Consider the following 17,151-nt stretch of genomic DNA (forward strand, 5'->3'; position numbering starts at 1 on the left):
AATCAGTAGAATTAGAAATGAAAAAGGAGAAGTAACAACTGACACTGCAGAAATACAAAGGCTCATGAGAGATTACTACAAGCAACTATGTGCCAATAAAATGGACAACCTGGAAGAAATGGACAAATTCTTAGAAAAGCATAACCTTCTGAGACTGAACTAGGAAGAAATAGAAAATATAAACAGACCAATCACAAGCACTGAAATTGAGACTGATTAAAAATCTTCCAGCAAACAAAAGTCCAGGACCAGATGGCATCACAGGTGAATTCTATTAAACATTTAGAGAAGAGCTAACACCCATCCTTCTCAAACTCTTCCAAAAAATTGCAGAGGAAGGAACAGTGCCAAACTCATTCTACAAGGCCACCATCACCCTGATACCAAAACCAGACAAAGATACTACAAAAAAAGAAAATCACAGACCGATATCACTGATGAACATAGATGCAAAAATCCTCAACAAAATACTAGCAAACAGAGTCCAGCAACACATTAAAAAGATCATACACCATGATCAAGTGGGATTTATCCCAGGGATGCAAGGATTCATCAATATATGCAAATCAATCAATGTGATACCCCATATTAACAAACTGAAGAATAAAAACCATACGATCATCTCAACAGATACAGAAAAAGCTTTTGACAAAATTCAACACCCATTTATGATAAAAACTCTCCAGGAAGTGGGCATAGAGGGAACCTACGTCAACATAATAAAGGCCATATATGACAAACCCACAGCAAACATCATTCTCAATGGTGAAAAACTGAAAGCATTTCCTCTAAGGTCAGGAACAAGACAAGGACGTCCACTCTCACCACTATTAGTTAACATAGTTTTGGAAGTCCTAGCCATGGCAATCAGAGAAGATGAAGAAATAAAAGGAATACTTGGAAAAGAAGAAGTAAAACTGTCACTGTTTGCAGATGACATGATACTATACATAGAGAATCCTAAAGATGCCACCAGAAAACTACTAGAGCTAATGAATGAATTTGTTAATGTCGCAGGATACAAAATTAATGCACAGAAATCTCTCGCATTCCTATACACTAACAACGAAAGATCAGAAAGAGAAGTTAAGGCAACAGTCCCTCTTCTTTTTCTTTATCATCATCATTTTAGCTTTGCAGGCCGCATGGTCCCTGTCCCAAGTATTCAGTGTGGCCGTTGTAGTGTGGAAGCCACCATAGACAGCATGTAAATGAATGGGCATGGCTGCACTCCAATAAAACTTTACTTACGAAAATAAGCAGTGGGCCAGGTTTGACTCGTGTGCTGTAGGTTACCAAACCTTTTTCTAGAGCAGTTAGTTTTTCCTCAAACCTGGATATTATCAGAATCACTTGAAGACTTTCCCAAACTACTAGTTTCTTGCTTCTTCCTCACCCCCAGGATGGAACTGGGAATCCATATTTTTTTTACTGCTTTTCAGAATTTTGAGGAAAGACGTGAACTTGGAAAAAAAACGTCACTGGTATATTTGAAGATGTGTTGCATCTAAAATAATTTCCCTGAACAAAGTGACTACTAAAAACAAGAAAGGAGCAAATATAAAATAAGAAGGAATTTTGGGAAGATAACATGCTCTAAAAAGCAAAACAATGATAACCCCTCTAAAATTCTAAATAAATCCAAATAATAAATGGACATAACTGAAAGCCAAATTAATTGTGAAAGGTAAAGATAGAGAAATCTTCTGTAACATAGTGCGAGCAAGTAAAGGAGAGATGGAAAATACAAGAGAAAAGGTCAGGTCAATCTGGTGCTCTGCCATTTATGTAATATTTGTTGCAGGGAGAAAAATGGAGAAAAAAATAATAGAAGGAAAATTTACAGAGGAGAAGACATAATTCTTTATATTGAAAGGACCCACTAAATGGAGAATGTGATGAATGAAGAAATGCTCACACCTAGATTCATTTTGATAAACTTTGAAAAGATGAAGTGTAAAACATCATAAGAGCAGAATAGCTTTACCTACAAAGGAACAATCATCAAATTTCCAACAAGCTGGTCGCTGGCAGCTCTGCCCATTAGAAGAAGTGTCCTCCAGGGTAGCTACTAAGCTGCCGTTCAAGTGGGAAGGGCCAAGTGAGGACATTTTAGAAATGCAAGTACTTAGAATATTTATGGCTGACCATATCCAGTCTGAAAGTTACACTCAAGGACATGCTTCACAACCTACATGTCCATCGACAGATGAATGGTTAAAGAAGATGTGCCACATATACACAATGCAATATTACTCAGCCAGAAAAAGCAATGAAATTGTGTCATTTGCAGAGATGTGGATGGACCTAGAAACTGTCCTACAGATTGAAGTAAGTCAGAAAGAGAAAAAACAAATACCATATGCTAACACATATATATGGAATCTAAAAAAACGGTGCTGATGAACCTAGTGGCAGGGCAGGAATAAAGATGCAGATATAGAGAACGGACTTGAGGACATGGGGCGGGGGAAGGGAAAGCTGGAATAAAGTGAGAGAGTAGCATGGACATATATACACTACCAAACGTAAGGTAGATAGCTAGTGGGAAGCAGCCGCATAGCACAGGGAGATCAGCTCGGTGCTTTGTGACCACCTAGAGGGCTGGGATAGGGAGGGTGGGAGGGAGGGAGACGCAAGAGGGAAGAGATATGGGAACATATGTATATGTATAACTGATTCACTTTGTTACAAAGCAGAAACTAACACACCCTTGTAAAGCAATTATACTCCAATAAAGATGTAAAAAAAAAAAAGAGAGAGAACAGTGAGACCAATAGCTCCCTCCCTCTGCTTGGCTCTAGCAGCCACACTTACACCTCTTCAGGAGCAGATGGGAGGATCTCTGTCTGCAGAAACCAGCTCAAAAGAAAGACATTTGGGTACTGATACTCAGATACCTCCAATAAAGCAGCTCTGACCTCACCAGTCAGCAACTCCCCTACACAGGTTCCAAACAGCTCTGGGAGCCTCCCTCCTAAATAAGCGTGAACCACAAAGGGTCACCAGTCACTTAGGAAAGACAGAGACCCAACAGAAAAGAAACTGGAAGAAAAAAAAGAGCAGTAAAATAAAACATAAAAAGCAAAATTCTAAAAGTAATAACCTTATGGAAATAAAATAGGATTATCGAATCCAGAAATTAGAACAAAGTTCCCCCAAACAGGAGAATCAAAGAACAGTTGAAGTGCTGCTGAAGAGTTCAAATATAATAATAGAAACTTCAAAAAATAAAGTTGAAAGAAAAAATTAAGAAAATCTCCTAGAAAATAGCAAAATGACAAAGAGATGGATGAGGGATACGTGTAAAGAAAATTGCAGGAGTTCTGAGAAGAAAAGAACTAAGAAAACAGAGGAAGGAAATTGTAAAGGAACAGTAACCAAAAAAATCCTTGTAACAAAAGGATATGGATTTTCAGACTTAAAATGGTCCCTGGCTTTAGTTAGGTTGTATCCATACCTTGGCTATTGTGAATAATGCTGCAGTGAGCAGGGGGGTGCAGATATCTTTTTAAGATCTTGATTTCATTTCCTTTGGATATATACCCAGAAGTGGGATTGCTGGATCATATGGTAGTTCTATTTTTAGTTTCTTGAGGAGCGTCCATAGTGTTTTCTGTAGTGCCTGCACCAGTTTACATTCCCACCGACAGTGTACAAGGGTTTCGATTTCTCCACATCCATGCCCAACACTTGTCATCTTTTCTCTACTTGATACTAGCCATCCTTTGCTGAATCAGACTATAGTTTTTGGATTCTGGAAGAATATTTCCTCAGTTTTGGGCACTATTCACAGTGTAGGTGACACAGACACGACACACTTTTATGTTTATCTGCATTATTATTTTCTCTACCACTTTATTAAGTCTATACAATCAAATCACAATAGTAAATCGAGCCCTCATTTGTAGCATTTGCTAATTTCGACGGTGTAAGTATTCCTATAGCCAACTGCAAGCTGCTAACCTGAATGAACGCAGGAAGGTACGCACAGAAGTGACAGCATTATTACAGTATTTTCACCTTAGAGATACAACAGACATAATGACATCAAGAGCATAGATGACAATAAAATCCAGTAAGAATAATTATGAAGCAGTGAGTTTTTGGTATCGGTAACTTGCGTTGTTAACATAATTTAATCCTAAATTTATATAATTTAGCATTTAAAAATAACTGTGCCTAACAGCAAGCTTGCAAAATTTCTGAAAATCTCTCAACTGGATCTCGTGAGTCATTATAGGCTGGCTCCAGCACACCACTGAATTTGTCCTTAATTTGCTAACTTACCTGGGCTGAATCTCTGAACTCCTTAGAGCGCAGGATCTTTAGCTCATACCTATGATTCCCACGTGTGTTCTTCTTCTCCAAGTCCCTTTTAGTTCTTTCCATCCAAACCCACAAGGTAGCACTTTTATAGATCATTTGACATGGTTCCCTCTTGTGACGGACATTACTCTTATCCCGCCAACCTCATTTCTTGAGCGGTTCTAAAGAACAGGAATTATGTCTCCAAGTGACTTTGTATTTTCGGGGACCACAACCCTCCACATGTTGCTGGACCGGTGCTGAGCATTTGGTGGGCGTTCTACAGCTAGACGTTGTTGCCTTTCTGATCAGCAGATGTGGAGAGAGAACATTCTGACAATAAGATGTAATAGCGTGAATGTCTGGAGTCAGCTGAGCATTTCCTGCTCTGGAGGGTCCTCAACAATACAGGGGATGTTTTCAGAGTTGGTTTTGGTGTCATTTTTCTTGAAATCAGAACACCCAAACTCTTCTCATCAATTCTTGCTTCATTTGCTTTCTAATGCTGTATTCTTTCCTCTCCCACTAACCAAGAAGATTTGGAAAACTTTACCTTCTGTAACTTGAATGATTGTTTGAACGATTTACCGAATAAGCATTTTTTAAGCGAATTACCAGTTTCTGGGAAATAGTACAGAGTGATCCCATACTTCCTCCCCATGGTTGTGAATTACTCCTTCAAGCCCTCCTGCAAGATCTGATTCTGTTGTTCTGTTTGTATTTCTTAATGGGTCTTTGGTAGAACACCATTGAAGATACTGACATATTTCATTATTGTCTAAAATTTTTCACCGCTCTGTAACCTTGATGATCTCAAACCTTTTGGCTTATATTTTCAGAACCCACCTCCTTTGTTTAATGAAGTCAGTGCTGCATTAATCCAGGCTGACAGGGTGACCCACCTGCGGGATGAGGTGCAGGTAAAGCATGAGGAGGAATACAGAGATGCCTTGGTTACAATCAAGGATGACTTGAAACTAATAGAAGGTCCCGACATCAAGGAGAACCTCCAAGATGAGATCCGGCGTTGGTTCATCGAATGCAGGTGAGTGTAGGACATCTATCCTGACAGTCGCTTCTGTAGTGGTTGATATTCTTGTGTGTTTTTAAGCACAGAAACATGTTGATATAGATTCATGTGGTTTTCTGGCTTCATTTTAGAAAAGTAGAATGTGAAGGCGAAGAATTTAGGAACTAATTCTTTTTTTAATGAAATTGCTTTTGTTCCTGTTTTTAAGTACAGTCTATATAGTACCTCTATAGCCACATGACATTGAACATCGTGGGTGGATGACACGGCCCCAAGATGGTAAGCCACAGGCCAGGTCTGTCTGAAATCCGAGGGGTCCGGCCACAAGCAATTCATGCTGCCCTTCTTTCTGGGATTTGACCCTAATTGTATGAGACTCCACAGTCTCAGTCATGCTCCTTCTCTGTCACAATCGCCTGAAGCAGCTGCTGACTCTGCGACCTGATGCCTGGCCCCCAGGCCTCCCATGAAATGATGGGAAGGTAGCAGTTCTGGGGACAAGGCCTTATGTATATTAAGACCTTCTTGTATTAAGGATCTGCCTATATTAAGGGTCTTCTTTAATGCTCTTAAGTGAAATGTTAAGCAATTTAAAGCTTGTTTTCAAAAGGTGGTTTTTGTTTACAAAAGATGTGCTCCTTTATTAGAGAAGTACAGTAGAACAAACACTTAAAGAACACAGTACAAGTTTCCACACAGTAGAACAAACGCTTTGTAGGCAACCCAGTTGGAGCAGCTTTAAAATCTATTTCAAGGGCTTCCCTGGTGGCGCAGTGGTTGAGAGTCCGCCTGCCGATGCAGGGGACACGGGTTCGTGCCCCGGTCCGGGAAGATCCCACATGCCGCAGAGCGGCTGGGCCCGGGAGCCATGGCCGCTGAGCCTGCGCGTCCGGAGCCTGTGCTCCACAACGGGAGAGGCCACAACAGTGAGAGGCCCGCGTACCGCAAAAAAAAATCTATTTCAAGAGGGGAAGGAAAGAGAGCAGATTGTGTGATCAGTCCCAGGGCCATGGAAGCAGACTCGCCACCTGTTTTCTTTGGTGGGTATTGTGCTGTACCATATTAGGTTCAGAGACACTCAGATTCCAACTTTGATGAGCTCCTCAAGACCAGGGAATTTAACTTGTTGGCAATAGAAAACCAAACTCCTTCTCAAAACATTACATTAAAAGATGTTTATGTCTGTGGTAGGCAGCCTCCCAGATGGCCTCTGCTGACCCCACCTCTTCCTCTGGTAATGTCCTCCCTTTGAGTGTGATGTAGACCTAGAACTTCACTTCTAATGAAAAGTATATGGGGAACTTCCCTGGTGGACCCGTGGTTAAGACTCTGCGCTTCCACTGCAGGGGGCACCGGTTCAGTCCCTGGTCGGGGAACTAAGATCCCACATGCTGCGCAGTGCAACCAAAAAAAAAAAAAGAATAAAAAGAACATGGCAGGGGACTTCCCTGGTAGTCCAGTGGTAAAGAATCCACCTTACAATGCAGGGGACGCGAGTTCGATCCCTGGGCAGGGAACTAAGATGCCACATGCCGTGGGGCAACTAAGTACGCATGCCACAACTAATGAGCTCACGTGCCTCAACTACAGAGCCCACGCACCCTGGAGCCCTCGCGCCACAACTAGAGAAGAGAAAACCCGCACACCACAACTAGAAAGAAGCCCAAGCACTGCAATGAAAGATCCCTTGTGCTTCAATGAAGATCTTGCGTGCCACAACTAAGACCCGACAGAGCAAAAAATAAATTAAATAAATAAATCTTAAGAAAACAAATATGGCAAAAGCGGTGGGGTGGCACTGCCGTCTTGCTTGCCTCTTGCCCCCCTCACTTGCTTTCACCCCTGGCTCTGAGAGGGATCAGCTGCTGCCCAGCAGAGGGGCCCCATGGAAGGAACGGAGGGAGGTTTCTGGTGACAGCCAGCAAGCAACTTGGGCCTCCTTCCAGCCTGAGAAGAGCTGAATCTTGTCCACAGCCACACGCGTGAACTGGAAGGGCATTCTCCCCAAGGCGAGCCTTCAGATGAGGCTGCAGCCCCAGCCAGCACTGTTTGCAGCCTCGTGGGAGACCCCGAGGCAGAGATACCCACCTGAGCCACATCTAGTTCCCTACCTACAGAAACAGTGACACAATAAACATGTGTGGTTTCGGTCACTAAGTGTTGGGGTGACTTAGCATGCAGCAACAGATGTCTAACGTACATCAATTATTTTACAATGATTCAGAAAAACTTGAACAATCATAAGCTTCTCTTGTGTTAATTCTGTATGGGATTCTAACATGCTATCTCCTCAATGATACTTAAATTTTATAACAAAGTTTCTTCAGGAATGTTTGATATAACAGTTACATGCTTTTGATTGGGGAGTTCTGTCCTTTATTATATAAATAGGGCTTTCAAATAGTTATGGTTTGTTTTTGTTTTTTTTTTTTTTGCGGTACACGGGCCTCTCACTGTTGTGGCCTCTCCCGTTGCGCAGCACAGGCTCCGGACACGCAGGCCCAGCGGCCATGGCTCACGGGCCCAGCCGCTCCGCGGCATGTGGGATCCTCCCGGACCGGGGCACGAACCTGCGTCCCCTGCATCGTCAGGCGGACTCTCAACCACTGCGCCACCAGGGAAGCCCATAGTTATGGTTTTTTAAAATTCAAAATCGATTAATTTTGTGAGCTTTTCTCTTTATATTGTATTTATCAGGGATATTTTATTGCCAAATGGGATATTTTAAATGAAAGGAATATTTTAAAATGAGAAATTTGACACTGTATTAATTCTATACTGATAACTGATAATAATAATGAAGAGATAGAGAAAAGATGCTGATAGGGAGGGAGATATTTACATATGCATATATCCCCTCTTCACTTTGTCAGCTTCCTCCTTACTTTTTTTTTTTTTTTTGCGGTACGCGGGCCTCTCACTGTTGTGGCCTCTCCCGTTGCGGAGCACAGGCTCCGGACGCGCAGGCTCAGCAGCCTTGGCTCACGCGCCCAGCTGCTCCACGGCACGTGGGATCTTCCCGGACCGGAACACGAACCCGTGTCCCCTGCATCGGCAGGCGGACTCTCAACCACTGTGCCACCAGGGAAGCCCCCTCCTTACTTTTAATTCTGGTGATGGCTTCATGGAGACATAAGATATACATATACATGTGTGTCTGTGTGTGTGTGTGTATGTGTATATATACATATATATATATATATATATATATAGGCAGATAGATATCTCAAACTTATCAGATTGTACACTTGAATATGAACAGTTTATTATATATTACACATTCATAAAGCTGTTAGAAATAGATCAAAGATATATCAACAAAGATGTTAGTGTTTCAGTTTTTTAAAATAGCATGTTTTTTTGTTATTCAAACACCAAAACCCAGTATTCCAATCACTAGCCTTGTTCTCAGACTACCCCGCTACCCCCCTGCCAAACTCCCACTCGCAGTATAAGAAAAACTTCATCGGTAACAATTGTAGGTAACAATCTCTTCTGGCTTAAATAGCCTCTTTATGGTTGACTGTCTATTTTGAGTAAATGTGCAGTCACTTCAGATGCCTCCCTGTCATGAATGTCCCTGTTTTTCTTCCCTTTGTGGCATCTGACTGCAAAGGGAAATTACCAACCTTCACAGCATCGGCTGGGGGCCAGCAGAGTGAACAGCATCTGGGCTCGGGCTATGTCAGCGCCCTGGCTGGTTTCCACAGGCGGGTGGTGTAGCCATCTGGTCCACGAGGAGAGACCAGTCCACCTGGTCTTTGGGGACCTCCTCCTGTGGCCTGTGGTTTCTGCCACGTGCCCTCATTCACTGGACAGCTGCGATTCAGGCCTCTCACTTCCTGAACAGGCCTCATCCCGCTGGATGCTGGTTCCTTCAGGACACCCACACACCCCAGTAGCGTACAGGGTGCCCTTCTCAGGCCCTGGGGGACGGGCGGGATCTCTCAGACCTTCCACCAGCAGGTCCCCTCCTCCTGGCTCCGTCCAACCCCATCATATGCTGCACACCCAGGAAGACAAGCACTGCCCAGATGGTCCCTGATGCTCTTCAGCCACTCCACGGTCTCTGCTGGGATCTCAGCACTCATCTCCTCCTTGGCTGAGTCCCCTGGAGGATGGGGCCCAAGACGCAGATGGTGTCCCCACTTGTCCACCTTCTCCTCCCTTCCCCCACCACTCTGCCTCACCAACTTCTTGTTCAAATCCATCCTCTGTATGAAACCCTCCCTGAGTGCTTCCCTACAGTTCCTCTCCATCTCCTCCTCGAGCTCTGCCCGCATCTTCCCCTTCCCGCTCCAGGCGATCTGCATAATCACAGAAACTGGAGCCTTGCTTCCTGAGAAATAGCTGTGCAGCCTTGGGCAAGTCGCTTAACCTCTCTGTGCTGTCAGTCTCCTCATCTGTGATACGAGAACAAGACTCAAACCTATTTTGTGGGGTTGTTAAGATACGGGAGACTTCGACCCCAGTATGCAGACCATTATTATTCCTACCGTATTGTACACATCTGCTCATTCATGTGCCCCTCCCCCAGATAAATGGCCAGCCCTGTGAGGACAGTGCCTCGTGCTGAGGAGAGAGTGGTGGATACAGTCCCCATCCAAGCAGTGGGTAGTGCAAGCCAGCAGTATTGCCCTTTTCCTTTCTTATCTAATTACATAATTGTGTCTGGAGGAAATATACTCAGGATGATTTTGTGCAATCATGGAACTTTAAGTAGAAAGGCATTGTTTCAAAAGAACTGTCTTCTGATTATATCACCTTGGTTTATAATTGAAACCTTCATTTTCATAGTTAATGAAGATGATATGCCCTGTGTTCATGAACTTTCCTTATCAGCAACTTTCCTCCCTTTTCTCAGGACATCAGAGAACAGATGTCCACAACCATGTGTTCTACAAATGAAATAATTCTTTAATTTTAGATAGACTTTTATAATCCAATTTATTGTTAGGTGATACAACCAAGTTGAAAGCACTATGTACAATTATAACTCCAAATAAGCTAAAATATATAAAATACATGTATACACACATATACATATATACAAAGATATATTCACACATGCATTTAATTTATTAAATATATGTTTGCATATGGATGGAAAATTTCTGGAAGGATACACTAGAAACTTTATTAGCATGGCCACCTCTGGGGACAAGAGTAGTGATGTTACTTTTATCTCATATTCTCCTGTACGCTTAGAAGTCTTTCTTTCAATAAGTATTATTTTTATAATGAAAAAGCCTAGTTAAAAATATATTAGAAGTAAAAGAAAGGCAAGAAGTTAATTTGGGATAATCCAAAATAAACATTTGAAATGTTAAAACACCCTAATTTTTTAAAAAGTATATTGATGCAATACCTGCAGAACACTCCTGGAAATTCTTTTGATGAAAGAATAGGGCGCCTTGAGGTTGGCAGTAACTGTGCGTTGCTCCCCCGTCTGAGGTGCTGGGAGGGTCATGGGAGACTCCTGATGGCCTCCTGGGAGCAGCCCCTCCCATTGGCTCTGGGCTTTCTTTGAAGACCCAGCCCTCCCGGCCAGTCCCCTTGAGGACATTCCATCCTGCTGTTACTGACCTGACAGTTTGGAGGCTGAGTTAGAGCAGCTCCCATGGGTATCCTGTGTGTAATTCACAGAGACGTAAAATCCCTCCTTTTGAAGTAATGTAAGGTTGAGGGCGGATTTATTTTCATAATTGGATTACATTTATCTGATTGACTTTGATAAAATCCCTTTCCTTGCTTTTTTAAATCAAAGACAAATAAAAAGCAAATATTGTCTTTTGAAACATGAAACGTGATCAGTCTTCAGGATAAATTCCAACAGGACATACAGTGACGACTAAAAAATGACTAGAATTTACAAATATAAACTCCCACAATTTTGAATACTAATTCTTAGCTGATTTAATCAATACTTGTAGTTGCCAAAAGTTGCCCAGTATTTTACCAAATACTAGGATTTGTGGTTCAAGTTGATTTTTAAATTATTTTAAAGGAAATCTTTTTTTTCCAGTGTTAAAACTAATACATGCTCATTGTAGAAAATTTACAAGACAGTTTAAAAAAGAAAATTTAAATTGCCTATAATTTTAGTAGACAGATAGCTACTATAAAAATTTTTGGTAAATTGCTTTCCAGTATTTTTCTCTCATGTATATATTTTAACTACAGTTTTATGAATCCTTTTACTAATTTTTAAAAATTTAACACTGGGTTTCCCTACGTCCTTAAAATATTTTGCAAAAAGATGTATTTCATAATCGCTTAACGTTCTGTTGGGTGGATGGACTGGCTAATGAATCAATGATGATCTTTTTATTATTTTGTCAAATTGATAAGAGAACAGTGCTGTCCCTTAATTTGCATTTATTTTATTATTTGGAGGGGTTGAAAAATCTTTTGGACTTTTTGTCAATAGCATTTCTTCTGTGAACTGCCCCGTCATTTATATGCTTCCCTTTGTGATGTCTTTTTTCTTAAGTGACCTCTAAAATGTAGGATATATATAAAGTAGTTTAACCCTTGCATTAATTTGCAATTAGTGCTGTAATGCATGACCACAAACTTGGTGGCCTAAACCAATAGAATTTTATTTTCTTCCAGTTCTGGAAGTCAGGAGTCTGAAATCACGGACTCGGCAGGACTGTGCTCCCTCCGAAAGCTCTAGGGGAGAGTCGTTTCCTCACATCTTCCGCTTCTGGAGGCTGCCGACACTCCTTGGCTCGTGGCTACATCACTCCCATCTCTGCTTCGTGGTCACTTGCCTCCTTCTCTTCTGTGTGTCTAATCTCTCTCTGTTCTTCTCTTATAAGACACTTAGGATTTCATTTAGGGCCCACCAGGATAATCTTATCCCAAGATTCTTAATCACATCTCAAATATAGATATCTTTGTTCTTATAAATAACATTCAGAGACTCCAGGAATTAGGACCCAGTATCTTTGGTGGCTGTCATTCAGCCTACCACAATCCTCAGCAACCCCATGAGATAAGTACTCTTCTTTCTTTCATTCGCTGGCAGCATTCCTAACGAAGGACAAAACGAGAAGTTCGTAGTCCTCTCGGTCAGCACTGTCCAATAGGACTTTCTGCAGTGGTGGAATTGGTCTGATGTGTTCTGTCCACTCCAGTAGCCACCAGCCACATACAGCTATTGAGCACTTGAAAGACGGTAGGGTGACAGAAGAGCTGAATTTTTAATTTAATTTAATTTTAATTCATTCAAATTTAAGCTTAGATAACCATGTGTCATTAGGGGCTACCATATTGGATGGCACAGTCGTGGGGATTCTTGTTTCCAGAAAATCTCTTGCTATCATTAGTATTTCTTTTGGCTTGGGACCTGTCACAAACCGTCATCTAAGTGTTACGATCCACGGATGAGCTTCATTTTGAAGTATCATAAAGTAACGTCATCCAACCCTTAGGGTGATAAAAGGAGAACCTTGAAGTCTGTGGGACTGTGGGCTCTTGTCCGTGAAGATACAACAGCCTCTTCCCCCATTTCCCTCACGAGCATCAGAGGCACCTGAGTAGCTGTCAGCTCTGAAAACCGGGCCAAATCGAGGCCTTTGTCTCCTTGCAATTGGTCCTGTGTGGACCACTTCTCCCCACCTGCATTTTTTAACTGAGTTTGTTGAAACTATGCCCGGCATCCAGCTCACCTTCAATCTAGAGAGAAGTAAGACCCTCAAATGGGGTGACAGCCCTAGGATTGGCCCTGTGGCAGTTCTTCTGGGGTTTTAGCAGGTTCCTTTTAATCTTGAGGAATCTGGAAGTGGTAGTAAATTACATAGCCTTATTCCATTTTTTAAGCCAACACACAGTCAGTCAGAGGTGATGGCTAAGAGGAAGGGCTCTGGGGGCTTTGGGATGCTGTTGGTCCTCAGCAGGGTGAGCCTGACTGCGAAATAAAATGCCTTTTAATCTTATGATGTGATGGCATCTATCATGCTCTCTATAATAAACAAACACATTACAAATCACACACGCACACACAGGAGGAGTGGTCTGAGAGCCAAGCTGCCTGGGTTCAAGTCCCGGCTCTAGCACTTACAGACTGTGTGTCCTTGAACCAGTTGCTTAACCTCTCTGTGCCTCCGTTTCCTCAACTTAAAATGAGGATATTAACAGTATCGACCTCATGGATAGGATAACAGAGAATAATACATATAAAGCCCTTAGAGCAATGTGTGGCATATGATACAGCCTCAAGAATTATTTTAAACATACAGGAAGGCCGGTACATTCTCAGACACACAGTTTGCAGTTTGGAAGAGTTGCCGTAGCCATAGTGCCCTGCGTTTTCCCTCCTGGGTCTGGAGCCTTTATATTCGCCGCTGTAAGCATCTTTTCAAGTGCTGCCTCCTGATCTGCAGGAGAGACTGGCTGGGGATGGAGGCGGGGGAGGAAGGGCTGCCAGTGCTGGGGGTGGGGATAAACTGAGGGATAATAACAGGGTAGGCGGACAAAAAGTAGACAGGGTGGAATGTGCTCTCAGTCCCCAGGGCGGGGGAGCCAGGACGTAACATGTCTACAGATCACTAGCAGACGTACATCCTTCCTGGAAGAGGCCTTGGAATGCTTTGTTAATTTTTTTGATTAAAAAAATTAAGGTATAATTTAAATGCGGTAACGTTCACCCTTTTGGGTACAGTTCTGCAGGTCAAGCTTTGTCATTTTAAGACATGTGGACCTGGAGGGACCTACAGATTTGTCTCTCGCCCGCACAGTTTATGCCAATCTAGGGCTCCAGGAGTTTACGCTGGAGGGGGCTCAAGAATTATCTGCAAGTGGAGAGGATGGTGCACTCACCACCCAGGAGAACTCCCAGACACGTGCAGAAATTTGCTGAGGATGGGGACGTGTTTGGAGCGAGGCGGAACGACGGAGTTTCCTATCAGCCTGGAAAAGTGTATGTCTCTTTTGGAAAAGACTTTCAGACCTCTCCCATCCAGCCTCCAATGCTGTCCCCCTGCCAGGACCTCCCGGGCCTGCACCGGCTTCCATCCCTGTTCACTCCTTCTGAACTTGCGTACCTGTCTACTGCTCCTCCAAGAGGGACCTCGCCAGGCGCTTCCCACGGATGCTCTTCTGGGATCCCGAGGCTTAGAAAGGCTGAGTGCCTTACTCGGGGTTCATGGCTCATGAGAGGCCATTCATACTCCAGTCTCTTGATTCCAAAAGCGATGATGCTCCCCCAACGGCAAATGTGTCTCCTTGTTCTGAGCATTCGAGCAACGGAAGGCTTGTCCTGTGTGTCTTGGGCTCCGTGGTCATTTCATAGGAAAAGATGGCCGTTGCCCAAGGCCGTGTTGCTCACTAGGTACCACCCGGAAACCAGGAGCTCTCCTTGTTCCTGACTCCTTCTCTGTCCCTGCTTCAAAGCCTCTTCCCGCAGAGTGAGGTGATGGTCTGTGTAGGTAAGAGGGAGAAAGACAGAGGAATCGTGGGATTTGAGAAAACTGGCTGATTCCAATTATTTTACAGGTGACAAAAGGGACCCAGAGGGGTCAGGTAACTTGGCTAAAAACTTGGGTCGCTACTGGCAGAACTAAAACCAGGGTGAGCAGAGCAATGAAGCCTGATTATTGTGTAAAACGAGATGGGTTCTCAGGGAAAGGTTCAGAATTGTTCCGAGGACTTTTAAGGACATCGGAAAGAAACCACTAGAATGTTCACAATAGGTATCTTCCCGGGACTGGGACCACGGCTCTGCTTGTTCTTTTCCTTCGTATTCCAAATTTTCTACATTGAGCATGAGTTACTTTCAGAAAGAAAAAAGAAATTTCAGGAGGACAGTGGGGAAGGATTGGCCAGAGGAGGTGATTAGGGGTGGTTATTTTGAATTCCTTGCGTAATGATATTTTCAGTGAATTCTCAAAAGCAGCTGTGGTCTGTGGAGGAGCTGTGAACACATGTGGATTACTCCTGTGAGAAGGTGAATAGCTTTTTTTTTCTCTGCCGTTCGCTTTGGTGGAAAATATATTAGGTTGAATGGAAGACATAAGAAGAGGTGGGTGAGAAATCAAGGTTATTCACAGAGGCCTTGGGGACAGGTGCACACCTGCGTGAAATCACGTATTTTGCTGTCAGTCGTCACAGTAAATCAGACTAAGAACACCCAGCAGCTACAGGCTCTCTGGGCTTATCCAGGCACCAAGTCATGATGAAAGACAGGCCCTGAGGCTCTTTTGCAAATGCAGCAGCCAGACTCTCTCTCTATGGTCCACGGTCATACCCCTGGCTCCCAAGGTCCCCCCACCCCCACTGAGCCTCTGTCTTTCCCTCTAGATTGCAAGCCTTTGCGGGGGCAGGGCAGCAATGTCCTCTTTGGTTTTCTTCAAACCCAGCACAGTGCCTGAGGTTCAGCAGATGTAACGCGTGTGCTGAGCTGAGCTGCGGTCACGGGCAGAGAAGAGCTGAAGGTCCAGCGAGATACTGTAATTAACGTTGGGCCAGATCGCAGTGCCTCTCACGCTGCTGCATGCTTCAAAAGCTGCTGGACAGCCCGTCAAAACGGGTTTTACCCCCCACCCCCGAAGTTCTGATTCAGTAGACCTTGGGTGGGAACTAAGAGTCTGCATTTCTTTTTCTGTATAATTACTTCCCATTCGTTTTTGTTTGTTTGTTTGCGGTACGCGGGCCTCTCACTGCTGTGGCCCCTCCCGTTGCAGAGCACAGGTTCCAGACGCGCAGGCTCAGCGGCCATGGCTCACGGGCCCAGCCGCTCCGCGGCATGTGGGATCTTCCCGGACCGGGGCACGAACCCGCGTCCCCTGCATCGGCGGGCGGACTCTCAACCACTGCGCCACCAGGGAAGCGCACTTCCCATTCTTTGACTGATTTATTATTGTGCATGTGATAAGAACACTTAACATAAGATCTACCCTCCTAGCAAACGTTTAAGTGTGCAGCGCGGTATTGCTAACTATAGGCTCTGTGCTATACAGTAGATCTCTAGAACTTACCCATCTTGTATAACAGAAAGGTTGCACCATTTGACTAATACCTTCCTGGTTCCCCCTCCCCCCAGCCCCTGGCAACCACTGTTCTACTCTCTGCTTCTCTGAATTGGACTATTTTAGATTTCTCATATAAGCAACATCATGTAGTATTTGTCCTTCTGTGTGTGACTCACTTCACTTAGCACAGTGTCCTCAAGATTCATCCATGTTGTCACCTATGGCAGGATCTCCTTCTTTTTATGGCTGGATAATACTCCATCGCACGTATGTACCACATTTTCCTTATCCCTATATGTGTTGACGGACTTTTGGGTTGTCTCCATATCTTGGCTCTCGTGAATAACGCTGCAGTGAACAAGCATGTGTGTAAAGGGAAAAACGTTTCCTCCTGTGTGTGTCTCCTTTACTCACCCACATCCACGCTGTCTTCTGACACCACGTGGGGGTGTCCACACATCAAGCAACTCTCTGCAACACCAGCTGGGTGTCCTACAATTCAGTGGAGTTCTGACACTCCCTGGAGAGAGCCTCAGACCCCCCAAGTTAAGGGCTCAGTCCCACAAAACTGCTTCCCCCGACATCAGATGTCAGTGTCAAATCCCAGGTTGTCACCTGTGCTGCTGACCAATCGGCTATAAATCGGGGTTCCCACGACTCCCCGCTTGGGTTCCATAATTTGCCAAAATAGCTTATAGAACTCAGGGAAACACTTACTTACATTTACTCATTGATTATAAAGGGAAATGGTAAAGGATACAGATGGACATCCAGATGGAAGAGACGCACAGGGCAAGGTGTTGCGGGGAGGGGCACGGAGCTCCCATGCTCCAGGCA

At 43.8% G+C, this 17,151-nt stretch overlaps 1 protein-coding gene across 1 annotated transcript in view; it reads left to right on the forward strand.

Annotated features, from left to right (window-relative positions):
• The window catches only part of DRC11 (dynein regulatory complex subunit 11), a 170,223-nt gene that overhangs the window by 33,316 nt on the left and 119,756 nt on the right, over positions 1-17,151 (forward strand). The window contains exon 6 of the mRNA XM_027117474.1: positions 5,148-5,353. Within this exon, the coding sequence (XP_026973275.1) occupies positions 5,148-5,353 (206 nt within the window). The remainder of the gene's footprint in view (positions 1-5,147; positions 5,354-17,151) is intronic.

The sequence above is a fragment of the Aethalodelphis obliquidens genome, unplaced genomic scaffold (assembly GCF_003676395.1).
Source record: "Aethalodelphis obliquidens isolate GAN/ISIS:26980383/991018 unplaced genomic scaffold, ASM367639v1 scaffold2, whole genome shotgun sequence".
Taxonomy (NCBI): Eukaryota; Metazoa; Chordata; class Mammalia; order Artiodactyla; family Delphinidae; genus Aethalodelphis; species Aethalodelphis obliquidens.